Genomic DNA, 26,225 nt, shown 5'->3' on the forward strand with positions numbered 1-26,225 from the left:
CGATGGACAGTGTTGATTGCCTCTCGCGAAAAAGCACCAAGATCGAACCTTCACCCGGACGCCGGTTGACAGCAGGTTTGTCTGTATGCAGAGAGGCCTGCATCACACTTAACAAACTGGTTTCCGGTGGCGTCCTCTCGATGAGACACCCATTTCAGCCGTAGCGCTTGGAGCCCGGCGTACAAAACTTGCCCTTACTCAGCTTCCCGTAGTTTTCGCGAGGTGACTCCTCCGCATCGTTGAGGCCGAAACGTGGGAGCTCTTTCTAACGCCGACTACAGGAACGTGGAAGAGATGTCGTCGACTTTCTGTAGGTGTAGGCTGTAGTAATGCTGTGCCCAAGCGTGCCGTGCCCAGATATCTTGCGGCACTTTCTGTGTCTTCTTCCAGTGTGCTGAGTGTGCGACTTGCATGGCTCTCTTCGCTGCCTCGACTTTTGTTCTGCCTCCTCGCGGGATCCTGTCGTAACCAAAAGTGTCTCCTGCCTTGGATGCGCGCCGATATCGATACATCACGTGCGCGGCTTCTCCGCTTCCGGCTTGCGTCGTCGCAGGGAAAAATTGATTTCCCGACAGGAGGGTGCAGACAGAGTCTTCAGGCATGCTGGAGAAACAGGACAGACAGAGACTTCTGTGGAATCTACTTTTTGTGTTTGCCTCCGCGCAAGGGAGCGCCACTGCTGCTTACTCTAGACGCCACCACCAGACGGCGGGCAGGGTCATTCCTGGGACGCGGTGCTCGGCGCAGATTTTTGGCGTGACTGCGGCTGTGGTTCCGAGCCAGAGAAGGACGACGCTGAGTTACATGTCATCCGAAAGCCATGTGTGTCGCGGCTGTGGTAGGCATTTCTAGCGAAGTGTGACTCAGCAAGGAGCTGAGGCGGCCGCGGAGCTTCCAGCCTCGTGACAAGAGTGTGTATGTAGGCGTGGCTGGCGGATGGGGTGAACGGATGCTGAAGGCGGCATTAGTACGCAGGGCCCCCATTCTCGAAAACCGCATGGATTCGTGCACACACGCTACACCAGCGTAAATGAGAATGAAAGCTCTCGCGGTATCGGCATCACGCAGGTAGTGGCAGACGGCAGGGGGCCATTTCCATGCGGCAAGCGCGAGTGTTGCTGCGGTGGCGTGTCCAGCTGCGAGGTAGTCAAGCAGACAACAGAGCTGGCGCGCCGTCCGGCCGTCAGGCCGCATCTGCGCAAACAGTATGCGCGGCTTTCGTGGACGCTGAATCGTAAAGACGGGCGCGACCTCAAATCGCAGAGCTCCACCGGCAGTTTCTCCGCGAATCAGCTGTCAGTTTGCGCTCTTCGCGGAGCTTGGCGCTCTGTGCTCGCCGTCTTCACAAACGAGTGAAATCGTGTCTATCGGGATGTTACCGGTGGGCTGTGCTTACACCTGGTCTAGTTTTAGCGTTGCAACAACGCTGCGCGCGTCCAAATTTTGCAGTTCAAAAGCTGGCTTTTTGGTCCAGCCCCGCGCAAATTGTGACGGCGCCCGACACGTTCCTTCCGTGTCTCTCGCTTGCTTACACTTTGTCACGGTTTCGCGTCAAACTCGTGCCGGCCTGTTCACGTCTTCCTGACGGCTCCTCAGCCGACAACGCGCAAGAATCGTGTGCAGAAAAATCGAATTTCCGCTGCCGTCTCGTCTCCTGTTTTCTGCTCGCTGTCGTCTCATTGCAGCGCGTGTAGTGGAAGGAGGGGCTCTTCGCTCTCGGGATGCTCTTGCCTACTTTGTTTTTGCGAGAGATTCTATCGCCCTCCATCTGTCGTCGTCGCCCGCATGTCCGCCTCGCTCGAGTTCATCGTGACCGTGGCTGGCCGCTGCGAATGACTGCGTTTCGTGGTCGTAGTCGTATCATTTTCCTGGATGTCTCTGAAACCGCTGCATAGACAGTGATCCCGAGTTCCCCTCCGCCTTCGCTTGAGCGGTGCTGTGTGCACTTTTGTGCGTATCTCCTGGACGACGAACCCCCGTACCGTAGCGCGCAGCAAGACTTTCTTGTACGTGTGTTGAAGGTTCGTTTGGGTCTAGCCTCTAGCTGCTAGGGATGTAATTGCACACTGTGGAAGATGATCATCCGTCTGTTCGTTTTCGGCTCTCGAATCTGGCCTTAGACGGATTTTTTGCCAGGGATTTTGCCCTTCTCACCCCCCCTCCGTGCCCGTCTCTTCCGCTGGCTTCTCGTCAGGGAAGTCAGAGAGGCAACCAGACTCGAAGCGCAGAGCTCCGCGTGGTTCTTTGTGTGTAAAGCGGCATTGGATTTCTTGTCTGCAGCTCTGCCAGTTGTGAAGCGGACTTTAACAGCCACGGAGCATCCCGCCGCAGTGCCCGCCGTCTCCATTCTGCTGCTACAAGACTTCTAAGCGTCCTGTGCGTTAATTCGCTGTGCACGTGTTCTGCATCTGCAGTCTCACTCCTGTGAGCTCTGCATTTGTCAAACACGATGGAGAGGCTCCCGACAATCATCTTGCCGGACGGGCAGACCCTCGACGACACCCCGAGCTCCGGTAAGCCCCGCTCACAGGAGGATTAATGCTTTTAACCGTCGTTCTCCTTCGCTTGGCAGCTTGAGAAGGCTCAGCGAGACGCGAAGCGTGCCTCTCTCGCGAGACTGACTCAGCCAGCAGAAGCCGCGCGCTGTAACGGCAAATATCCAACTCCCTTTTGTAGGCCTTTTACAGTAGGAGGTTTTCCGCCAGCTGCCAGGCACGTTGCTGTCGCTTCGCTGCGTGTGTCTCTTCCCTCTGCTGGCTGGCTGCCAGCTTTTTCGTCGCCCTCATTCATTTATTGATGTAACTAGACATGTGTACGCCTGCATACAGGCAGGCATGACATTCTCATACACGCACTCATATATATATATACATAAAAGTACGTAAATTAACATATATATACATATATACATGTATCTGTAAATATACATAGGTACAAATGTATATGTATATACTCCGACTATGCATATATGTGGGTCTAGATGAGTGGCTCGCTCGTAGCGAGAGGGTGTTCGGGGTCTCCTGAGCGTTTCTAAAAAACATCTGCGTTTTCGAGATTCTATGGTATATCGAGTCGACGGGAGCGAGCATACGCATGCAATGCTCTTTGATCAGCCAAGTCGACGCCGGCGTAGCAAAGTGTCGCGGGAAAGCATCTCGGCGTTTCGTGCTTCGGCCTCGCAGACTGCATCTCGCTTTCTGTGCTGTCCGGCAGCCTGTCGTTGTGCTCCTTCGCGCCTCGCTGCCCTGGTATTCGCACGTTTTTAAAGAAGACACACCTGTGTCTGCATCGTTGTCGGCGGCGAGTGGATTTTGCGGCCCCTTTCACCCGTGCCGTCTGTCTGTCTCTCATCTTCAGGCCGCAGCTCGACAACGACGCCGCGGCAGCGCATGTCGCTGCTGAGCAAGAACGGCGGGGTGTCCCCATCGAGTTCATCCTCGCTTCTTTTGCTGCCTGAGACCTCGCTCAGCGCCGCGGGCAGCGCGGGCGGCGACGCGCCGCCGACTCTGGTTCGCTTTGCGTCTGTGCGCCTCCGCGCGAAGAAGACGCCGAAGCTGGCAGAGGACTTCTACGTGCGGCGCATGGGCATGGCGCTGCTGCAACCGGCGCTGCCTCCGTGCCTGTCGGGCCTCGAGGGCGGCGCCCTCAACCGGTCGAGGTCGGTCGGCTTCGAAGACGCCGCGGTGCGCCTTGCGAGTCGCCGAGCTTCGCGTGGAGGGTGCGAGAAGGCGGGCGCTGGCGAAGAGAAGAAGGACGCGAGCGCAGACGGCGGGGTCGAAGAGCGTGGCACGCCGTGGCTCACGCCGCAGGACAGCTTCCACGGCAGCAGCAGCGGTCTCTCGCGCTCGGGCAGTATGCGCCTCGAGGAGGAAGAAAAGCGTCATTGGCTGCTCAGGAAAAAGCGCTGCGCCTGCGCTGTGGGCTACAATTACGATCGAGACGTCCTCCCCGTCCGCCTGCCTGGCGAATGCGAGGAACAACGCAAGGAGGGAACCGACGGTGAGCTAGCAATCGCCCCGAAAACCGCCCGCGAACGAAACGATGCCCGCGTTGAGGTTCGCAGCTTGGCGCTGGAGGCGGATCTCTTACCGCGCGGCCTTTCTTTGTCTTCCAAGCCTCGCTCGACAGCATCGAGTCCGGATATAGATATATATATTTAGACCGCTTTTTTGTTATTTTTATATATGTTTTTATCTCCATGTATGCGTTTCGGTACACGTTTGGGCACGGGCGGATGTTGGCTCGCTCGCGCGACGCAGTGGCGCGCAGGTTATTTGCTTTTTGCGCGTTCCAGATCGCCACCTGGTCTGCGCGTTCAAAAGTCTGCGGCACGAGCTGCTGCTTGAACTCACGCCGCCCGACGCCTCTATCCCAGACAGCGAAGTCGTGCCCTACGAACACCATCCATCCGACGCCTTCTCGCGTCTCGCTTTCTCTGTCGCGGTACGCACACTAGCGCGTCTTTCTGTGCCTGTCGATGCGTTTAAACGGCAAAGAGTCTGCGGCGACGCACAACACAACGCACAACACAACTTCTCTCTCCCGCATCTGCCTCAAACGCAAGAGTATCGGCTGCGCCGTGCGGAGAGGGAGGACAGGGTGCATGCTACTGGGCACACTGTTTTCGAAGTTGATGAGGCAGAGAACTCTTTTCCGCATCTCGTTTCGTATCTGTCGTTATCTCTTGACGTATGTATATAGGTAGGTAGGTAGTTAGCATGTATATATGTACGTGTATGTGTACACGTAGATCTGGTGTCTCGCTCGCGTGTGTTTTTTAGGACGTGAACGCCGCGCAGGTCGCGCTCTCTTCGCAGATGATTCGCGTGGGCAACGCAGCTCAGTTCGCGGACGTCAACTTCGCCGTCACGTTTCGCGATCCAGAGAATTTCCGCGGGCGCATTCTGCAGCATCTCTCAGAGTACACCTTTGCGCGGAAAGACGGCGCAGCGCGCACTTTCCACCGCCGCACGCTGAGCAACTTGGGGCTCGAGGAGACGCCGCCGCTGGGCTCCAGAGGCTTGCTGCACCACGTCGAACTCCGCGTCAGAGACATCGAGGCCAGTCTCAAATTCTACCAAGAGGTCCGCTGAAACCGCCAATCGCGCGAGCCCTTCCGCCTTAACCCCCCCCGCTCCCTCTTCGTCCGCTGCTGCGAGGCAGTCGAAGTGCTCATAGTCGCCTGCCTGTTTGCCTGTCTACGCAGACGAGTGGACACCGTGGTGCCCCTGTACCTATACATGTATTTATTTGTGACGTGTTTATCTTTATGTAGTTTATATATTCTTGTAGCTCTATTGCTAGGCGCGAGGCATGTATCCACCGACCAGATGTGTGTGTATAGAGGTGGCGAGATTCACCGACACGTAGAAGACAAGTAGATTCTTGTGGGTTCGAGGAGCGTGTGGGGCCAGAAGGCGTCGTTGAGCGGCTGCTGTGTCTCTGCGGCATTCTTTTTCAGGTCCTTCGGCTGCGTTTGATCTCTAAACAGAGCGTGTCGTCGTTCGGCGTGACGTTCTTCTTCCTCACAACCGACCCGAATGCGCTGCCGCCCACACAGTACGAGTTGGACTCTCACGGCAATCGCGCCTGGCTGTGGGAGCAGCGCTTCTCCTCGATCTGCTTAAAGGTGGGAATCGAAAAAAGGCAACAGTTAAAAAAACGAAAGAAAACCACCTGGAACCCTCTCACATCCGGACATGGGGGAACGAAGAGGCCGGCCACTCAAGAGAAACACGTAGCCGCCTAGTCCGTACGTTGCGTTTGTTTTTTCTTCTTGGTCTGTCTCTTCCCCGCGTTCTCCTTTCTGAGATGCCGCGCCCGCATGCGGGTGTCGCTGCCCGATTCGCATGTGCGGCGGAACTTGGCTGCGTCGCCACGCGCCGGGGCAGCTCTCCACACGGCGTCTCGCACTCAGAATCGCGAGTCCTCTCTTAGGTGCGCAGACACCTGATTTCGCCAGAGCGGATTTCTGCGCCTCTCCTGCCTCTTTGTCTGTATCCGTGTCTCTCCTTTTCTCTAATCGACGCTCGAACTGGTGTTCTTTCTCCGTTTTATTCTCTCTGCGGCTGACTCGCGCTCTCAAGCCCGCGCGAGCTGCGTGTGTTTTTTGCGTTTTCTCTCTTCAGACCTTCACAGACGCAGCCACCGACTTGGACCCCTACCAGGACTTGTCCCCACGCGAGTGCGGCTTCCTCGGTTTGACGTTCCTCTGCAAGAAGGCGAGGGAGGCGGAGCTCTGCAGCGCACTCGAGGCAGTTGGCGCGCCTTTGAAGAAGACGGAGGATCCTATCTATGCGCTGCCGGTATACGAGACGCGAGACCCCGACAACATCCCCCTCCGCGTCGTCATCTGCGACGACGCCGCCTGGACTGCGTAGCCGCGGACTCGCAGAGCAACAATCCCAGACTCGCCGACCCACACGCCCGCGGGCCTCCCCGAGGTTGCGAACCCCTCTTGGCGTATATTCGGAGCAAGAACGAAACTTGCGCCGACCGCAGAGGGAAGACGGGATGGAGGCTTCAGGACAAGATGGAGGCTCCAGGATGAGACGGACGTGCGGACGAGAGGAGGCCCCAGGATGAGACGGACGCGCGGACGAGAGGAGGCCCTGGGTGAAGGACAGTCAGATAGGAGCCGTAGCATCGCGGCTGGTGAGTAGATCGCGCCAGGAATAATGAAGGGAGGGGAGCACAGCGGGGGGCTGGGGAGCGCCACAGGGTTCGAAGCCGGCACGAGATGTCAGACTCTCTCGAGCTGCAAGAAGAGGGAGGCTGAAGAGGAGCCGGGCGAAATGTACTCTCTCGTTTTGGCGTTGTTGTGTTTCTGAAAAAGAGAAGCCGCGCAGAGAGAGAGAGAAGTCGCGAAGACTGGAGAGGAGATTCGTTCTTTCGTGTCCGCGAGGCCTAATATCTCGAGAGGCGTTCAGCGGGAAGCGTCTCAGGGGCGACTGCGGAGGCAGTCGAGCGAAGCGGGGCGGGCGAATCGGCGATGCGGTTTCGAGAGTTTTTGATTCTTTGGCGTGGTCGTGTCCCTGTTTGGGTCGTGAGGCGCGACGAGACTCCACGATGCACGATGTCGAGAGAAAGAGAGACGACAGAGAAGACCCTTGAAAGAGGCTTTGAGAAAGGGGCCTTGGAAGTGTTTCATGTTTTTTTCATCTATCGTTTATTCCCCGTTTCGCCTCGCTTGCTTCAGCTGCACTTCGCGTTCGCGTTGCCGTTCGCTCTCCTTCTTGGGGTCTCTGCGCCCGACTTTCTCAGGTGTGCGTCTTCAAAGATGCCTTCGCTTTCCGCGTTTTGTGTCGCCATTCTTACTTCTTTCCGTATTTTGGGGTCGTCGCCTTCCTCCCACCCTACCGGCTTTTTTCTCATGTCTTCATCGAACTTCCTTCGGCCTCGCCGGCATGTTCAGAGCGGCATCTTGTGCGTCTCAGAGGGAGGAGGCTGGCGCCGCCCCCTGCGCTCGACGCGCAGCGCCGCATCTGCTTGTCAAAGCCCTTCGTGTCTGTGAATTCCTGATAGCACAGAAGGGCGCATGCTAATTGGAAGGCAAGGATTTCCGTGCCGCGCTTTCCACGAGTGAACGGTGGCGGCTGTCGACGGGGGGGACGTCTGAGCGTCAGGGCAGCGCCTCGCTTGACCTGTCGCTGAGGAAACTGACTTTTGGAAGAGAGACTGTGCGCGTCGGTTCACCGAACACAAAGAGACGACTCTGGTGCTTGCGCCCGACTTCGCGAGCCTCAGCCATCGCCTTCGCTGAGCAGACGTGGGAGGTTTTCCGCACACAAGCAGCCACTTATAGGATGGCAGTTTGAGCTATTTTGTGGGTATGCCCAGATCTGACAGCTCCGCAGATGCGTTTGCAGAGACGCCTAGAAAGCGAAACACCCTGCATGCAGGCGCAGGTCGTTCGGAGTTCTGGCGGGTTCGATTCTCTCTGTGGGCGGCGGCGCAGCTTGCGAGAAGCTTCTACTCTTGAACAAAAGAAGAGCTCTCGCTGTGGTCGCGACTGCGGGGGCTCCACGAGAAGACATGTCCATGTTGGAATTCATCTCACCTAGCTTTAAAACTGGGGTCAATTGACAAGAATCATAGAAGAGTTATAGGGCACGCGCGGCGATCAGATAGACAATGAAGGCCCGCCTCAAGGCGTGCGAGGCGAGCCGCACCCCGCGCAGGGGCTGGTGCAGAGTTCAAAAAAAACCCAAACAGATGCTTCCCATCTCTTCGCGCCTCTCCTCGGCCGAAGATGACTCAGGCCAGCACCGCTGCCAGGAGGCGAGCCGCGTCGAGCGTCAAGCAATTCCCACAAATACATATACGCTTGTTTTCCGCTTCTCTTCGGTTAGAGAGGCGCTTGGCTCCCTCATGGAGTCTCTCGCCCCATGGACAATACACGCCTGCAGTTGCTCTCACACAAATTTATGTGCATATATATATATATATATATATATATATATATATATATATATATATATATATATATATATATATATATATACATATATGCATGCATACGTGCCCGCGCTATCTACGGAAGGCGCATAACGGGGCGGTAGACAGGTTTCCACGGCGGGGGATTACGGATGGGCAGCTGAACCGGTCGCCCCGACTCAGCCGCTGTGCGAGCCATAGAACGCATGCGTGTCTCAGCAGCGCGGCGCAGAGGCAAACGGCAGCTGTCTCATTCCTCGTCGGCTTCTCGGAGTGCCTCGCTACGAGGCGTCGCGACGGCGCGCTTCAGGGCTCGGTGCCGCAGAGCCGCGAGAATCATCCGCGCCGCAACGGCCGCTCCGGCGGGTCCAGGGGCACCTGAAGCAGCTTCTCGCGTGGCGTGGGCGGCCGCTGTCGGCGATTCTTCTTCCTCTCTGGTTTCCTCACGGGCCTCGACCCCCCCGCCGCGCCCAGTCTCTCGCTGCGCTCTCAGCTCACCTTCTCTGTTCTTGCGCGGCGGCGTTCGCGTTGCGCGTCCGCAGGGCGACGATGCAGCCGCGCGCGCTTCGCTGCGTTCCCTGTCCGGCGTCGGATCTGGCGCCGTGTTGCTGTCTTCGTCATCCCGCCCGCCAGTTCTCTTCTCTACGCACTCGTTTCGGCTCCCTCCGTTCTGCGACGCGTCGCGCCACGCTACTCTCTGCCCTTCTTCTGCGGTTTCAGCTGAGTCTGGTCTCCACGCAGCCACCGCGGCCAGCGAGGCTTCGCGTCGCGCAGGCTGCCGTCGGGCTCCTTCGCCGCGGAGCCGCACAGCTTGCAGGACTTCGCGCGCGAGGAGATCGACGACTTCTCGTTCGCAACGCTCCATGCGTTCGCCTGAAGCCTCCAGCCCAGACGAAGAAAGAGGCGAGGAGCCGGCCTGCATATGTCCGCCCCTGGGGCAGCGCCTTGTGCCTCTGGCTTTCTCGTCCTTCTCTCCTTCTCCCTCCTCTTCTTTGGGCCTCGCATCTGCCTCGCGCTGGTCGCTCTCGAGTCGCGACGCGGCTCGCTCTTCTTCGCTCGGAATTCGCTCTGCATCGCGCTTCGTTTTAGAGCAAGCCGCAGCCTCCGCCCCTGCCTCCTGCTCGGCCTCCGCGAGCGCCTCCAGCGCATCGAGAAGCGCCTCGGAGGCGACTGATGCCAGGGCGAGCGTCTGCAGGCGCCGGGCTATGTAGGGCTGATCATAGAAGAAGGGGAACACCAGCCACGCAGGCGCCGCCGCAGCAGGCTGCCTCGCGTACCTCCGATCCTCGTCTCCTCCCTTCGCTTCCTGTCCATCCCCTTCTTCTTCCTCGCGCTCTCGCTCCCCCTCCTGCGCGTTTCCGCGCCGCCCGCGGTTCGGTGCACCTTCTGCAGGTTGTTGGGGATCCGTCCAGCTGCGCCCGGCGCCCGCCTCTCGCTCGTCTGCGCCGGCGGCGGCCTCTCCTTCTTCGCGTACTTGCGCCGCGCCCTTTGGCGGATTGTTCGCCCACGTTCGCTCGGCTGCCTGCCTCGCTCGCGCCTCAGGGTCATGGCGACGACAAGGCTTTGCCTGCCCTGGGGAGCGGAGAGGCGCAAAGGTCGCCGCTGCAAACAGACAGGGCAAGCGCGAGCACACGGAGAAAGAGAGGAGGAACGAAAGGTGAAGCAAAGAGCCGGCGTCGACGCGTAGGCACGGCAAAGTCGCCCGCCCGCCTCTCTTGCGCCGTGTGCGAGAGACTCGCGCGGCCTTCGTGCTTCGCCTCTCGCGCTTGTCATTGACACAAGCATGACTCGACGACATTGAGACGGATAGATGAAACAAAGGAGGCGGCGATCTCACCTGCGCCGGCACTTGCGTGGGTGACGAAGCAGGTCAAGTCAAACGCGCCAGACAACTGCGAAAAAAGCAGAGGAAGATTCGCGAGCCAGGCAGAGAGCAGTGCCACGCGCCACGGCAAGCCGCCGCCACGCTCGGGTTCTCTTGCGGACGCGCGACTGGGAAACAACGGAGAAGAAGAGAGAGACGAAGGCGCGACAGCAGGGTCTCGAGCAACAGCGCGCTGTGAGGCGGCTGAGGGCGCCGCGAGGGCATACGAGTAGAGCGAGGGAGAATCGAGAGAGTGCGGCGGCGCAAATGAAGAGGACGGACGCGGCGGGGAGGCGCTCAAATCAGAGGTGGGCGGAAGCGAACTGACATCTTCTCGTCGCAGCGCGGAGGGCGCGCGCGCGCCCAGAGGCGAAGCCTCATCGAGGCCCGGCGCGAGGGAGAGGAAAGGAATATGCAAAAGCACGCTGCGAGACCACACAAACAGCGTGGAGGAGAGGCTAAGATGACGGCAGCAATCTTTACGGCAGGCGGCGATGCACGGAACATGACCGCAAGAGAGGACAGGGAATGAAACAGGAAGCCGCATACTAGAGAGAGGACAGGGAGAGAGTAAAAAAAACACAGCAGCCGCGAGAGCGACGGAGAGAAGACGGAAGGCGGCACGCAGAGGAGGAGGCGTCAAACAAGCGCACGCGAGGAGCAGCAACGCGGCACACCATGCGGGTACCCCGCGCAGGCGACAGTCAGCCACGAGAAATAAAACAGAAAAAAATGCATCTTCGAAGGACAAGGAAACCACCAGCGTGGAAAGGAGACAGCCGACACCCCGCCAGCCAGTCCCCGTCTGCGGCTTCGTGCGTGTCTCACCCGTTCGACTCCGCTCGTTTCGCTGCCGTCTGCTTCACGAATCGATCGCAGCTGTGTCTGAAGTCCTGTCTCTCTTTTCTATCTTTTTTCGCTTTCTCACCGGACGTCGAGCAGGCAGGCGACGCGAGCGAAGACTCGCGAGAGCGTCTGCGCTGAGGGCAGAAATCTCAGCTCCGCGCAGTGCATGGAGCCGAAAGAGACGTAAATGAGTCGCTGCGCGCCCTCCTGCTGACAGCCGCGCCCTCCACGCAAGAGGCTGAGCAGATGCTTCACATGGGCAGCAGGCGCGGCTTCCGCGGCGGTCGCGGCGGACGATCCCACAGCGCCTGACGCAGGCGAAGTCCGCCAGTTCTGCGTCGTGTGCGCCTTCTCTCTTGATTGCGCAGGTCGCTCGCCGAGAAGCGCCGCGCACAGCTCGCGACCAGAGTCACTGAAGAAGCGCACGTGAGAGCGCGCGTTGGCAGCCTCAGCGAAGAGGAAGGGGGAGGGAGAGAGCAAGGGCGAAGACCGGGCGGGCGAATCTGCCGGCTCGACGCCCCCCCCACGGTCCCCGAGGCACACGCGGAGATAGCACCAAGAAGAGGAGAAGCAGATGAAGAAGGAGAAGAAACAGGAGACAACGAAGAAGGCGAAGACGACGACAGAGAAGGCAGCGAACAAGCTCCGAGAGAAGAGGAACCGACGGTGGGGAAAGGCGCGACTTGAAATAAACCCGAGGCCGTCCGCAGTTTTCTAGAGCTGCAGAGGCGCCGCAGTCTCTCCGCCACGCGCCATGGAGGCGCTGCCGCCCCCACGACGGCAGCGGAGGCTGGTGCTGCAGTCGCGGCTTCTGGAAAGAGACGGGGGTCAAACAGATAGATCAGCGGCACTGAGGGCGGCAGCCGCGAAGGCCCCGCAGAGGACGGCGAGTCGGCGGCGTCAAAGAGCGACGGTGCGAGGCCGAGGAAGGACTCCCGGAAGACCCCGTGGTCGAAGAGACACAGACGCCACTGCCAGTGTCTGCGCGGAAGGAAACCGAGAAAAAAAAGAGAAGACGACAGCGCTGAGGCGCTGAGTGCGTGACAGCACGCGCCGGCGGGCTGCGAAACCCCGCGCGCCGCGCGACAGGAGGGGCGCCGCGCGCCGAGCACGTAGGGCATGCCACTCGAGGGGAATTCGCAAAACAGCACTTACCTGAGATCCTCCAGGCGAAGTGGCAGAGGGTCGCCACCCAGTCGCTCGATCGCCCACTGCGTCAGGCGCCTTTCGCGGTCTCTCCGCGGCAGGTGCCCTCCGCTGCGGCCGCCGCCGTCGCTCAGCGGCGATTCCTTTTGCGCAGCTCGGGCGCCGACATCTTCTGAGTCAGCGCTTGCTTCGGCGCACCAGCCGCGCGCCGCTGTCTCCTCCTGCGCCGCCCCTCCCAGGAGCTGCGGAGGTGCTTCAGATCGCGCGCTGCCGCCGACGTCGCGCTTCGCCTCGCGGTGCTCTTCTCTCAAAAATTTGTGCGCCCGCGCCTCTGCGGCTTCCGCCGCCAGCGCAGGAGCCTCCTCGAGCAGCGCCTCCATCAGCCCCGCGGGCGGCGCGCGCAGGGCCTGCTGCGGCGAGGGGACGAGCAGCAACCGCCTCAACCCCGCCTTCTCTGCCGCGTGCAGCCAGACAGCGCTGAACAGACTGCACACGCAGATGGAGAACGAAGCGAGCGAGAAAGAAGAAGGAGGAAAAGGACGGGACGATGAAGAAGACGGCAAAGAAGCACGAGGAGAAGAAGGTGAAGAAGGAGAAGGGAAGAAAGAAGAATGAAGATACGAGAAAGAACGAGGAGATGGAACGACGAGAGGCGAGAAGGTGGGACCGCAAAGCAGAGTGAGAAGCGGCGCGAGTTCTGCGGGATCGGTCAGCGAAGCCGCGGAAGGCCGCAGGGGCGAAGAAGGAATCGCAATGAAGGACAAGCGAACGCGGGGGGGCATGGGTTCTCGAGTTCCTCGCGGAGAACGAGCCATGCCAGACACAGAACGGCCGCAGCCGCGCGTTCTCTGGTAGATTTCAGAGAGAAGAGCAGCGGCGCCTTCCTCCGCCCGCACGCGCCGCGTGTGTGCCTCATCCGCCGCGATGCACTCAAACAGAGGCCCCGCGGAGCGATTCAGGGGCGCGCATAGACTCGAAAGTGCAGAGAGCGCCGGCGAGGCTGGACTCGGGGAGGGCGAGGAAGCGAATGGCGACGGCCGAGAAGAGGACGCGGACGAGGGCGCAGACTGGTAACAAGAGGGCGAAGCGAGCGCGGAGCTGCTGCTGCAGAAGGAAGAAACAAGGGGCGAGATCCAGCACTGATGCGTCGCGAAGAAGACCTCAAGCACCCCGACGGATCGCGTCGCGCTGTCTGTGCTCTCGTCTGGATCTCTCTCCTCGGTCGCGCCGTCGCCCGACCCGCGCCGTCCTCCAGCCTCTCCGCTCACGTCTTCTGACTCTCCTTCCCTGCCGAGGGGCTCTGCCGTCTGGCAAGCTGGGTCTGCGGCCTCTCCACGGTCCTCCGTTCTCCCCGGAGTTCCTCTGGAATCGCCTCCGTCCTGCGCGCAAGTTGTTGGCGAGTCGCCTCCCCTCGCGCCGGGGAGGAGATTCGCTGCCCTGCCGCGACTGGCTTCCGTTCTCGGGGGTTGCCTCTCGCAGCTCGGCGCGTTGTCTTCGCGTTCACGGCAAGAGTCTCGCCCTTCGCAGGAGGTGGCGCCACGGCCGCGGATCGGAGCTTCGGGTCTCGAAGGTCGCCTGTCGCTGTCGAGCTTTTTCGAGTGCTGCGCCGCGCGCTTCCTCGAGTGCTGCGCCGCGCGCTTCCTCGAGTGCTGCGCCGCGCGCTTCCTCGAGTGCTGCGCCGCGCGCTTCTCGCACAACAGCGCGCCGCGAAGACCCCCTTCGAGGACGTGCAGCGCGACGGAGAAGAGCGGCAAGACGTCCCCCCAGGTGCCTAGCGCGACGAAGACGACAGCGCCTCCCCAGGAGGGCGCGCTTTGCATCTCGACGCGGCGTTTCGAGTTTCGCTCAAACTCCTCAAAGGAGGCGAACAACTTCTCCGCTCTCCGCACAGGCCTTCCAAGAATTTCTCAGCGGACTCAGTGTGCAAATCCCGAAGCAACTGACGATCACGTGGCAGGAGAGGAAAAGAAGGCGTGTGTGTCATGCAAGAAACCGACAAAGCGCGGGCGGGTCTTTGCACGCAAGTCTGGCACCCGCAACGGCAGGACGCCGCGCGAGGAGAGTGGAAGAAGAGCGCGCGAGAAAGAGAAAGGGAGGTGCGAAGAAGAGGAAGGGAACGAGGCGAGAGACTAAAGACGAGTCACACGGATTCTGTCAAGTTAAAAACTCCGTCTTCGTGGATGAGGCCGAGATCCGCAGCTTGTGACCCGCGCGGCTGCTGGTCCCATCGTTGGGATGTCGGTGTAAATTCGCGGAGGAAACGGCGGAATCCTAGCACCTGTTGTGTATCAGCTTCACAATCAGAAATCAGTTGTACGCAGGGGTTTCGGAGCTTGACAAGGATTCGCTTGTTTTGTAGAGAAAGGCTCCGTCATTCCCGTTTGCGTGGTGACGAGTTGTATGTGCACTCGCCGTGCATCTACTCTGGTGACTTTTCGTGCATCATCCAGGCGACTCGATGTGCAAAGCGACTCTTGTGTTCTAAGGAGACGCCCTCTAAGACTAGGCACCTTCTTTTGCGATTGAAGGCGGCAAGGAGGCGTGCTTCCATGCTTCTCCCGGCTCACCGGAAAACCGCGACACTATTCATGGGATACGCGGGCGTCTGTCTCGTCTCGGTGTCGCGGCTGGCGAGACAAGAGAAGCCGCGAGCCGCGGACCGCCCGCTCTGCCCAGCCCCCCGCCGGCGGCCAAGACTGAACACTAAAACAGCGAAAGAAACGGAGAGTTTCAACTGGAACGCGACCGGCCGCAAGCCGCAGAAAGGATCGACTTGCATGCGCATTCGATAGGAAGCTCAGCGGCACTCTCGTATAAGAAAGTAAATGATCACGGACATTCAGAGAGAGACATGTGTATGTATATGTAGAGACAGAATACGCTGCGAGGAGGCTTTTGGATCCCGGCGGATGGATGGGCGCGAATTATCGCGTTCTCTCAAACGCTCTCTCAGAAAGAGTCTATTCGCACATGCAGAGACACTGGAGTGTGGACTTCTAGGCAGGCCGAACGACGGTGAAGAGATTCGACTACACCCCGCGAGCGACAACGAATGGCACCTTTTCTTTAATCGATACAGCGTTCACTGGCAACGCTCGGGTCCGGTGGCAGAAGCGATTGTCCTACTAGGACTCACGAGAAAAGAGAACTGCTGCAGAGCAGAGCCAACTGGAAGTATCGCCTCCGTACATACAACGAATATTCATACACGGAAACACAGACATCTGCGGCCTGCGTGAGTGTGGGACAGCGAGTCCAGAGGGTTCGCAGCGCTCGCCGGCATCTCAGGGCGAGTCTCCCGCACTGCAGATAGACTGAGTTCAAATCGCACTGAACGTCTGCTAGCAGCCAGCATGCAGCGGTTTCGTTCAGCTCGGCTCAAGCTGTGGATGTGTGTCTTCGTCTCGCACGTGATGAGTGTATCCCACCCCAGAATGTACTACCAGAATGTGTCATGAATGAGAAAAAAGGATGTCAGCCAAAGTCGGGATTCCTCGTAAGAAGGGAGAGGCAAGCTGAGCGCCGGTGCCGCCTGCGACAGCGTCGTGGGACTCAATCGGAGTGAAGAAAGAGACCTCAAAACGGCTCGCGCCTCTGGCAAGGAGACCGGGCGAGGGCGACGACAAAAGAAATTATTCAAAGCGAAGGAAGTCCCTCCTGTCGCGGACGTTCCCGTTGACCGTCCTCTGCGGCTGCGTCCCTGGGGACGGTCGGTCGCAGAAGAACATAGACCGCGAGGATTCCAACGCGGCAGCCATTCCAGCCAGATGCAGCCCAGAACGAATCGGGGGAGGGCGCAGTCAAGAGAAAGAGAGAAGGCGATGCGCATAGGCAGCGAGAGCGCGCCACCAGACGAGGCGCAGAGAAGAGATCCCACACTCACCGCCAGCAGCAAGCGCATTTACAGACGCGATCGCGCAGACAGAACTGAGAGCGACGCAACGCTCTCCCTGACAAAAGTTGTTCTCCACTCTTTCAGTGGGGAACTTTGCATTACCATAGGGACGCGAGGCACAAAAAAACAAGTGGAGGCCAGCAGAGTGGAGCAAGAGAGCAGCGACAAAGCGACACGCGGCGTGCGACTCACGAAGGCGAGCCGCGTCTCAACGAGGGCGAAGAGATCAGGTGAGCAGAGTGCGGCAAAGCCTTACAAGTCCTAAATCGAGTAGTCAAAGAGCAGCGCATGAGGTTTAAGCTCACTCCCTCGCAGCGGCTGACTCTCTCCTTTTCCCTCAAATACGCATTCGGCTCTGTTTCCTCTCGCGCGCGTTCTGTCCCCATCTGCTCGCCCTCTCTCTTTCTCTCTCTGTCTGTCTTTCACCGGTTCTTTGTGCCTCGTGGCTCGCGGCTTCTCGCCTCTGCCTTCCCTGCCCGTTCTCTAGCCTATTCATCGCATTCGTCGCCCGTGCCCTCTCTGTCCTGATTTCTGCTTGACAGACTCTTCGAGTTTTTCGGGTCAAACCCCCAGAGTACGCTAATCCGCGACGATGCGCAGGTGATCCGCCTTCCGCATCGCCTTCGTACCGACCTGCGTGACCACGCTGAAAAAAAGCAAAACTCAGGAGCCAGTTGAAGATCTACGTGTGCATCAAGGCCCGTCACGTGTGCATCTCCAGACGGGAGTGCTGTCGCCTCTGTCTACGATGCCTATGGCTTCTCAGAAAGGCGCGTGGGAGAAAATGTGCGCGAGACCGAGGCGACGCAGAAACAACAGAGAGAAGCGGCAAACGTGACCCCATCCCTCTGCAGAGTCTAGACGGTGCGGGAGGGGGACGGGGGGTGGGTGTTTAGGTACGGGGGCGTTACTCGGGCTAGAGCGGCGCAGGATGGAAACCCATACACCCGCGCTGGCGTTGGAATAGTGCGCCCGCGCTGTGGCGCAGGCGCGAGCGTTTTATTGAGGCGGCGTGGCGGCTCTACTCACTCCTGCGCGCTGACGAAGAAAAACTCATGCGCCTCGTCACCGTCCGCGTCAACAAACAGAGGAGGTCCGACGTGTCTCAGCCCCTGCGACGGAGAAAGACAGACATGGCAGCGGATTTGACTGAAGCAAATGTCGCGCGTGAGGAGTTCTGGAAAAAAGAGAGTATGCAGCTGCACGACGTGGACGTCCGGAAGTCACCGTTTGCAAGAGTTCGGCTCAAATCACAGATCTCCGCACATACGAATACTGAGTATACGCCGAGCTGGGTGGAGAACTCGACCGTGGTAAGCCGCCATCCAGCATGCTTGAATATGTCTAGATATGCGTAGAAATGCATGTGCACATTTGTATCGCAGGAACTCTAATTATAGATAGATAGACAGGTAGATATATAGATAGATATAGACATATGTGTCTGAAAGCCGTTTCGAGCAGCGAGTGCGGTAGAGCGCGCGTCTTGGAGGATGAGGCCGCGGAATCGAGGCTTTCCCGCTGTCTCTCCCCCAGACGCGCCGCCGGAAGCCCGACGCACCTGAATGCCTCCGGAGCTGGCTGGGACAGGCGTGACGAGAGTCGAGGAGGTCGCAGAAAAACCTGAGACGCGCGTGGCAGCCCGCGGGCTGGGGCGCGCTGACTCTGCGCCTGAGGCAGCCGCGCCCCGACCGGCAGACCCCGCCCGTCGCCAGCGAGAGAAAACGGAGGAGGCGCTCTCCCAGGGCGAGGGCAGCGCCGCCACCGGCCGCGAGGTCGCCGACGCCTCCGTCTCGCCCTCCGCGAGGGAGGAGAGGGGCTCGCAGATGCGCTGCGAGAGCGGGCGGAGCTGTGCAGACCAGGAGGGACGGAGTGCGAGGGGAGAGGAGGGCGGGAGGGGGCAGAACACACAAGTGAAAGACACCACACGGCAAAGCGACATGCTGATGCACAGCGGCCTGAGAGGCTGCGAGCTCCTTCAGAAGCACGGCACTGCACAGAAAAGGACCTGACAGGCAGACGGAAACAGACCGTGAAGTCCGACGAGGCCAGCCCGGCCTCCCCCGTCCGGCTCTCCCGTTCGCTCTGCAGCTTCCCGTTGACTGTTGAAGTGCCCTTCGCTCGGGTTGCTCTTCGCTTGCTGGTGTTTTTTCACCTTCGCGCTGTATATTTCTGTCTTTTCTGTCTTCGCTGCCCCGTTCGACGTGTCTGTCTATTCGACTGAATTCTTCTCGCAGCAGGGCGAGGACACCAGGGGACACAACTCCACCCTCGGAGGGCGCGAGCCAACTTACCAGCAGCCACTGGAGCACCTGCAGGCCGATGAAGCAGAAGTCCGTAGCGCCGAGAGCGGGTACCGTCCGCGCGGAAAACGCAGCGAAGCCTCGAGACGCAAAGTCTTCGTGGGCTAGCGCGGGCGAAGCGACGAGCGTTTTGTCGCGCGCGAGGCTGTGCCGGAGTAGAAGCAAGAACGTCCAGAGAGCCTCAAACGACTGGAGCATGACGCTGGGGTAGCCGCGCAGAAGCTGAAGAGGAAGCAGCGCTGCGGTGTTTAGACACTGCCACCAAGATGGATGAAGAAGCAGGAAAGACGCAAACGCCTCCGGGCGCCACACAGACGCAACCTCCGCGGACGAAGAGGCGAACGGAAGGCTGCAGTCCTCCTCGGGGAACGCGGACGGTCTATGGCGGCGCCCGCGGACAAGAAAAACCAGCGGCAAGCCGACGGTCTGATGGAAGTGGAAAAGTGGAGAACACAAGCGAACGAGAACAGTCGGCAGCAGGCCGTGGAGAAAGATGCAACGGACCAAGGTGAAACAGTCGCCAGGCGCGTCCCCGCCTCAGAAATGCGCTAATATATAAATAAAATTTTCGTAGTCTGTTTTTACATTTGAATACAGGCTCTATATATTGTAAAACTAAAATAGTAGGAAGTAGAGGAAAACAGACAATCGGATCGAGGCGTAGAGCGCCGACCGGGCCTGAGGGCACGCCGCCACCAGCTGTGACTGCAAGATGGTGCGTTGAGTGTGAGACCCCATTCGCTGCAGCTGGAGCACCTCGAATGTCTATGCATGTCCCTTTGTATACGTAGGTGTGCATATTATGGCAGTATATGTGCTGCGTTTTTGCAACGTCTCCCCTGCGCGCCCATCGGTGCAGGATAGATAGGGCGACATGGTGCATAGCGATATGAGGGCGGCACGCCTGAGCACGCGCAAAGTAAGCACTTTTGTCGTGTTCCTGTGCGGCAGCTTACGAGAGCAAGAACCGAGAGATCAGAGACTTTCCAGACGAGTTTCGCGCGCCAATCCGCCGCACTCCCCCAGTGTCGAGAGACGGGCTCGGCGAACGTCTGCCACGCCAAGCAAGACGCAGCGCCCTTCGCGGCCGCTGGAGCGGCTCCAGTCTTCTTCTCCGCTGCAGACGGCGCGGAGCCTGGCTGCAGAGGGATCCCGTCGGCTCGCTGCTTTGCTCGCCCCTTCCCCTTTCTGTCTTTCTTCTTCTTCTCCGCGGGAGAGGCCGCGCCGGCTGCAGAAGACGACTCCGAAGCGGCGCCCAGTCCTGCCCCGGAGACGTCAGGCAGAGCGGCGGCGGGCTCCTGCTGCGCGGCCCCGTGAGGCTCAGAGTCGCACGAAAAAAACGAGAGGGCCACGAGGATGCGGCAGAGAGCGAGGCCGGCCTGAAGAAGCAGCGAGACCGCAGCTATCGTGGCAAAGTGGGCGCCCGCGAACCGCCGGAATTCTCTCCAGTGCGCGTCGACCAGGTAGAGAACCGAGGCGGAGCTGAAACCCGAGGGAGTCGTATCTTCATCTGCACCTCCATGGGCCGCCGCCCCCGGCGGAAGAAGCGCATCAGCCTCAGGCACGGGGGAGCCTGAGAAAGGACGAGTCGCGCCGTCTTCGCGGAGGAGCGGAGAAAAGGCCGAGAAAAAGACGAGGGACGCGACCGATGCGCACAGCAACAGGGCGGCAGGTAGGAAGGCGAAGACCTGGACGCACGTGTCGCACGCACAGAGTAGGACTCCAAGGGGCATAGCCGGGCGAAAAGAACTTGGAAGCGGGCCGCTACGGCAAACAGGAGCATTCAGGATGAACCGCGCGGCTCTATGCTCCTCCGCGAGCGATGGAGTAAGTGCACGCAGGCGGGCTTAGGTTAGTCGAGACTGCGTCGACTCGTGGCGCACATCCATACGGCACCTTGGAAGAAAGACGCTTCCTTCCAAGCGGGGGTCGACGAATGCCAAGACGCCTCTCGAAGGGCCTGCTCCGTGGGGAAGAAACTTACCTTGAAGAGCGCCAGAGGCCTGTGCCTGCGCATGCACATCACGCCAGTCCATCCGCCGAGGACGGCGACGCCGAGGGCGGCGTGGATGAGCAGCAGAGGCTGCTGGAGGTCGGCGGCCGCATCTGCGGAGCCGAGGAGTCTGGAGGAGGCGAAAGGCGCCGACGAATGATGGAGGTCTAGTGAAGAAGGCCCGTCGCGCGTTGCGGGCCCCATGAGGGACGGCGCCTTCCCCGCCTCTGCGACATCGGGGGGGGTCATGACGGACGCCGTGCGAACTCAGCCAGCCCTGTGGCTACCTCCCCGCCCTCTGCGGACGACGCAACGCCGCCTCGCGCAACCCGCGACGCCGGCGAAACAAACAGCGGAGGCGGATGCGAATCTGCCAAGGAGACGCCGCGGCCCCCCTACGGCGGCGGCAGTGTTGGCAACAGATTCTGCGAGGTCGCTCGCAAGGCCCCGGGCTGCGCGCCGAAAGAGCGCGGAGGACGCAGGGTACTCGAGGGCTGGCGCCTGTCGCATGCGCTCTCCAAGAAAAACCGCATGTGCCTGCAGGTTTGTTCAGTTTGTTTCGCCGTCCAAAGACTGGTCGAGAGAACGTTTGAGCCAAATGACCGCCCAGACGAGGCAGACAGGCGCTAGCGCCACACGTACAAACCGCTCGACGGGCGAACGCCACTTCGCCACTGGTGTGTGCGTCGCACATTCCAGGGAAGATACAACTGATCCATAGTCCGCTGTGAGAACTAGAAAGTGAGATCGACGAATATCGCCCGCTTCACTAGTCTTGGCGCAGGCACACTGTCGCAAAACGCATGCTCGCGACAGTAGCCAGCTCGCGCTGTGATTGCAAGCCTCAGCTGTCTCTTGTGTATAAGGCGGTAATATCGACCAGCCTGCGTGTCTCGGGAGCCTAACCGCCACGCAGTTAAACGGATCTGGTTGAGCAATGAAACATTGAGAGGCCCGCAAAGGCCATAATCCAATAACACTAACACGAGCTTTGTTTGCATTGCGGAACGAAACGAGCCGCGACAAAAGGGCTCCGCCTCATGCGGCTCACTTCTTGCCGGGGCCTTGAGGCGGCGGTGACGCTGTGATGATGAGGTCGACACACTCAGGCTGCGACCCAGTCGTGTAGCAGATCTCATCTTTGACATCGGAAACATCTTTGAAGCACGTCTTCTTGACTGGAAAAGCCTGCATTGTACAATCTAGTACCGCATGTGGCCTTGTGCATGGCACCTCGTGCTCCCGGGAGACAACGGATTTGCACTTGCCCATCTCGTAAACGGGCACCGTGGAGCACTTCTCCTTGAAGCCTTGCTCGAAGCACGTGTACTCCTCCTCGTGTTCCACTTCCGCAAAGCAAGGTTTCGTGACCTCCACCTCCGATGTGTAGCATTCAGACCGATACACGGTTCGAGGGCACTTCTTCTCGACTGTCTTCATGAGACTGGCCTGGCACACTGCCTGCACAGGAACGCTCACGTCAACGCACTTTTCTTTGAAGTTTGCCGTCTCGCACGGGTACGTCTCGGTCCTTGTTTCCATCTTGAGGGCGGTCTTCTTGATTTCCCGCGGAACTTGTCCGCAGACATCCTCGTAAGTCACGTCTTTGTACTCGTACGTCTCTGCTGCCTTCTTGGGTCGAGTGCATATCTTCGGAACCGTCTTTTGTACCATATGGCAAGCTTGATCGGGTACTGTCTCAGCGCAGGACGATTCAACGTCAACTTGGACTTCTTTTTGGCAAATCTTTGGAATTACGACGGGTATGTCCTCCTCACAAGGGTACGACTCTATCTCGTCGACCACCACTTTTCTCTTGGTGCATTCCTCTTCACCTTTCTTTGCGGGGCCGAGTCTCCTTAACTTCTTCGAAATCACTGGCGTACAGGTTGAAATGTAGCTCTCACGAGGAACTGTCCGCGTGCACGTCTTTATCACGTGTTGCAGCTTAGTCTCTGAGCAATCGTAATTCTCCTGGCGTTTCTCCTTTTTCATGCACGGTTTCTGAATCTGCTTCGTGGTCTGCTGGCATTCCTTTACGTGAACAATCTCAGGGCAAGGATATTCTTCGGTCTCAATTTTTTCCCGCACTGCGGAGACGGTAAGAGGCTTCTCAACCTTCTTGCAGACAGTATCGTACTCTACTTCGACCACCTCATATGGAACTGGGTGCTGGACCTCCCTCGTACACTGATTTTCTGCCGTCATCATGTGCGTCTCGCATTCTTGTCGAACCTCAGTTTTCCAGCAGCTGTATTTCTCATCGACAACTGCGCTTTCTAGGCATACATCCTCAACCACATCGGATAAGACCTGGCAGCTGGTCACCTTGTCGACCGCGGGGCAATCTTTCTTTACTTGTTTGGTCGTCTTGTGCTTGCACACACGTGACTCTGACACCGGGATCTTCACGCACACCTTCTGAGACGACGTGACGGGACAATCGTACGTCTCCTCGCTGACCACGGTCTCGAAGCACACTGAGGGGACCTCGGTCATGCGTTCGGTGCAGACTTCATGGAGCTCGGATTCATCGCAGTCGTAAGGTTGCTGAATTGTCACTTTCGCTGTGCAAGGCTGTTGCACTGAAAACGGGACGTCAAAGCACTTAGTCAGCTTTTCAGTGGGGATTGCAACGGCGGGAGGGGCAGATACCACAGCGAGTGGCGGGCTAATGTCCGCAAGTTTTTTGTTGTCATGTCTGCCTCGCTTTGGCCCGGCAAGGACTTGTTGCACGAGAACAGCGCAGACGAGGAGGCTGCTGGCTGTCTTCATATTGCAAGACACAGAACCGGAACAGATAATTTGCGATAAGACCACGAATAATGCGGGGAAACCGCAACAGAACAGATCACCACACGGTATTGCAAGGGTCGAAAAATCGGGGAAAAAGAAAGCGCAATTATCATTGATCTGACGCCAGCCGAGCACGCTGGTCCTCCTGTTCGTACACTAGCATACGAACTAACGGTGCTCGTTCGAGACGTGCATTCATGGCTGCCTGATGGCTTGCTAGAGCACATCTCCAACGAGACGTAGATAACGTCTTCGCTGAAGAAAGGTCCGATGATGTTGCTACCCAAACCGCTACGCCTTCAACCCGTTTGTAATGGCACTAAAGCAATGGGTAGGCGCTGACAGTGACGCAGGATGATTCCCCGAAGATCTGCCTTAAAGAAACTCACACTGTACAATCATGGAAGTTATCATCCGTTAATGTCGCATGCTGGCTTCTCACTCAACAGCGTCTTTCCACGGCGCGTGAGCAAAAGCGTGTCCAATCTAACAGTAGGCTATGCTGTTGTTTGACGAGCAGCAGACGGTGAAAGCTCCTTGTATGCCGTGGGAGAACCCCCTGTACCGTTAGCGTTCAGCGCACATGAGGCTCGGCTGCGCGCCACGCATTCGAGACGCCTGCCCAGAAGGCTTGGGTGAGGCACTTTCTGAATGGATGTGGTCCGTAGTTATGGCAAAGCCAGAGAGTGTTGCAGTTTCCAACGAGCCAGAGACGGGCCAGACTAGGCTATATGTCCGCATTCCAACAGTCATGATGGGAGAAATTCGTTGACCCTACATTCACACGGCGGGCGTTTAGCAAACCTAGACAGTAACGTTGCGATACCCTTAGCATCCAGTGGTGGTCCTCTTGCCAAGGTAGAGAATACACTGGCAAGGTGCTTTCTGCCACTTCACCCTTCACAACGCGCACTAGGGCTGCTACTAGGCTCGACGCTTCCCTTCAAGTCGTTTACTGTGTTGCTTCACTGAACCCGCAAGAGCAGGGGACCTCAATCCCTTTCGCGGGCAACTGCCCTGAAAGAGTCAAACGCGCACCTTTTAGTAGCCGCTCGGGTATTTTCACAGAATTTTGCATAGCAACCAACCTACAGAGTAGGCGGATCGACAAGGGAGAAATCCTGCAGCCTGTTGATCAGGGGCAGTTTATTATTGTCGCTTTCCCAGTTATTGTGTGAAATTGTTACACTTTCGGTCATTTTGTCGACGGTTTCCTGAGCACGTCACCACATCAACCAAATTCATTGGTGTATCACACAGTACGAGACTCACGCATAATAAATTGACGATTCCCATTGCAGTCGCAGTAGGCTGCGAACACCTACCATCAAGATCTCCGAGAACTCCAGCGCCATTGCTTCCATTTCTCTCTCGAGTCGCTGCAGCATTGTCCTCTTTCCTTCAATAACATGGTCCTTATGCAGCCCTGCAGTGACTATCTCCTTTTCAAGTAGGTCTGTTGACGCATGAAACAGTAAAAACGCCAGTAGATCCACTCCTTCGCCTAACGCAACTGACTCGGTGTGATAACCGCCAGTGTCGCAGATGAAACTGCTGGGAGAGAACCATGGTGGCTGGTCAATTCTGTCACAAGCGGCAAGCCATGGGGATAGTGGCGAGTATAGTGAAGATGACATACCGTTTCCTCGCTGTGCAGCTGCAACCTGCTCCTTCATTCCCTCAAGAACGCGTTGGTAGTTTGTGCTCATGTCAGCATACTGTTGTTGGAGCTCTTCATACCCGGATTCGGCTTTAGCGGCCTCCGCCTCAAACTCTCGATCAATGCACACACATTTCTCCTTGAGTCTGCCTATTCTTTGTTCGCTGTCTTCTATCTGCTTTTCTTTCGTCGCTGACGGGACATAACTCGCGAAATTCGCATGTTGTTACGTGGCAAGTGTTGCTCTAGTGGCCCACTATGTGCCGGAAAAAGCCCATGTTTGTTGCAGCAGCCGGAGGTACATATGCCTCATACTGGACAACCTCATCGTTCCGAATCGGGTCGTGTACACAATGTCACGACAAGCGGCGCCTAGGTTGGAGCTCTACAAGTTTCGGCCTACGCGAAGCGGGGAACATGTCGCCCAAGTACCGTTGGAACCTAGGACGTGAGGGACGGTTGACGGCAGCATCAGGACTCTGTTTCCACATTAATGGCTCCAGGTCCGCTACGTGCGTTCTCGAAGAGTGATAGCGGACAAAGCATGCAACTACACGTAGGTTGTTAAAACTGACTGATCATTTCGCGAATTGTCTGAATCCTCCTTCGCATCATCTCATTCTCAAGATCGTAGTTTCTCTCCTCGTCCTCCTTCTTCTTCTTGGCTTGAGGTTTAGCGGACATCTTAGCGAGTGTTGTTGCCCGCCGCGCCTGACACCACGGTCGCGTTGCCTGACCCGGCTGTGCTACAGCACGTGCTCTGGAAGATAAGACGTGAACACAGCCAGTTTCGCGAGTAGCAGGGACTCTTTGAAATCCGCAGCGTACACGTTCACTCTCAGACCTCTTCGGAAAAAAGATGCATCAAAGCGCGTGCAGCCGCTGTTGTCCAAATAGCCAGTTGCCCTACCTTTCAGAGTAGCATGCGCTCTATTATTTATTGCAGTGTTATTTCGATTGTTCCTGCACTGTCTGGCGGCAGCTTGAGAGAATCGTAGTGTGACTTGGTGGGGCAGCACCACATGCTGAAGCCACCTCGTCGCGCTTTAAGTTGTTCTGGAACGACACAGTCAGCCGCCATAGTGCTGAAAGTCGCAGATCCCAGTTCACCGGGCAAAATTGACCATCAGCTTGGGTTGATATCACGAAAAAAGGGTTTTCCGCTGTGAGACGTCCGTTCAAACACCCGGGAACGTGCCATTCCCGCCCCGCAGCCACCGTTGCGTATTCGCCTTGCAACTGTGTTGCGGCTGAGACTCACGTTATCGCTGCTTGTTAAAGGGAAC

At 58.4% G+C, this 26,225-nt stretch overlaps 4 protein-coding genes across 4 annotated transcripts; 1 reads left to right on the plus strand and 3 right to left on the minus strand.

Moving 5' to 3' along the window:
• Positions 1 to 2,449: 2,449 nt before the first annotated feature.
• On the plus strand, positions 2,450 to 6,380 carry BESB_051540 (uncharacterized protein; the record flags this gene model as incomplete). The annotated part of the gene is made up of 6 exons (XM_029363589.1): positions 2,450 to 2,513; positions 3,358 to 3,999; positions 4,295 to 4,443; positions 4,782 to 5,084; positions 5,462 to 5,629; positions 6,129 to 6,380. 6 exons carry the CDS (start codon positions 2,450 to 2,452, stop codon positions 6,378 to 6,380), a joined length of 1,578 nt encoding a protein of 525 aa, XP_029219512.1.
• Positions 6,381 to 8,686: 2,306 nt separating this feature from the next.
• Positions 8,687 to 14,112, minus strand: BESB_051550 (uncharacterized protein; the record flags this gene model as incomplete). Its single annotated transcript, XM_029363590.1, has 4 exons — positions 8,687 to 10,038; positions 10,274 to 10,725; positions 11,229 to 11,789; positions 12,302 to 14,112. 4 exons carry the CDS (start codon positions 14,110 to 14,112, stop codon positions 8,687 to 8,689), a joined length of 4,176 nt encoding a protein of 1,391 aa, XP_029219513.1.
• A 2,654-nt stretch (positions 14,113 to 16,766) lies between these two features.
• On the minus strand, positions 16,767 to 20,732 carry BESB_051560 (uncharacterized protein; the record flags this gene model as incomplete). Its single annotated transcript, XM_029363591.1, has 6 exons — positions 16,767 to 16,833; positions 17,217 to 17,299; positions 17,749 to 18,036; positions 18,482 to 18,916; positions 19,447 to 20,178; positions 20,475 to 20,732. The coding sequence occupies 6 exons, from the start codon at positions 20,730 to 20,732 to the stop codon at positions 16,767 to 16,769; spliced, it is 1,863 nt and encodes a 620-aa protein (XP_029219514.1).
• Positions 20,733 to 21,530: 798 nt separating this feature from the next.
• Positions 21,531 to 25,623, minus strand: BESB_051570 (Toxoplasma gondii family D protein; the record flags this gene model as incomplete). Its single annotated transcript, XM_029363592.1, has 3 exons — positions 21,531 to 23,248; positions 24,601 to 24,735; positions 25,515 to 25,623. 3 exons carry the CDS (start codon positions 25,621 to 25,623, stop codon positions 21,531 to 21,533), a joined length of 1,962 nt encoding a protein of 653 aa, XP_029219515.1.
• Between the last annotated feature and the right edge of the window lie 602 nt (positions 25,624 to 26,225).

The sequence above is a fragment of the Besnoitia besnoiti genome, chromosome IV (assembly GCF_002563875.1).
Source record: "Besnoitia besnoiti strain Bb-Ger1 chromosome IV, whole genome shotgun sequence".
NCBI lineage: Eukaryota > Apicomplexa > Conoidasida > Eucoccidiorida > Sarcocystidae > Besnoitia > Besnoitia besnoiti.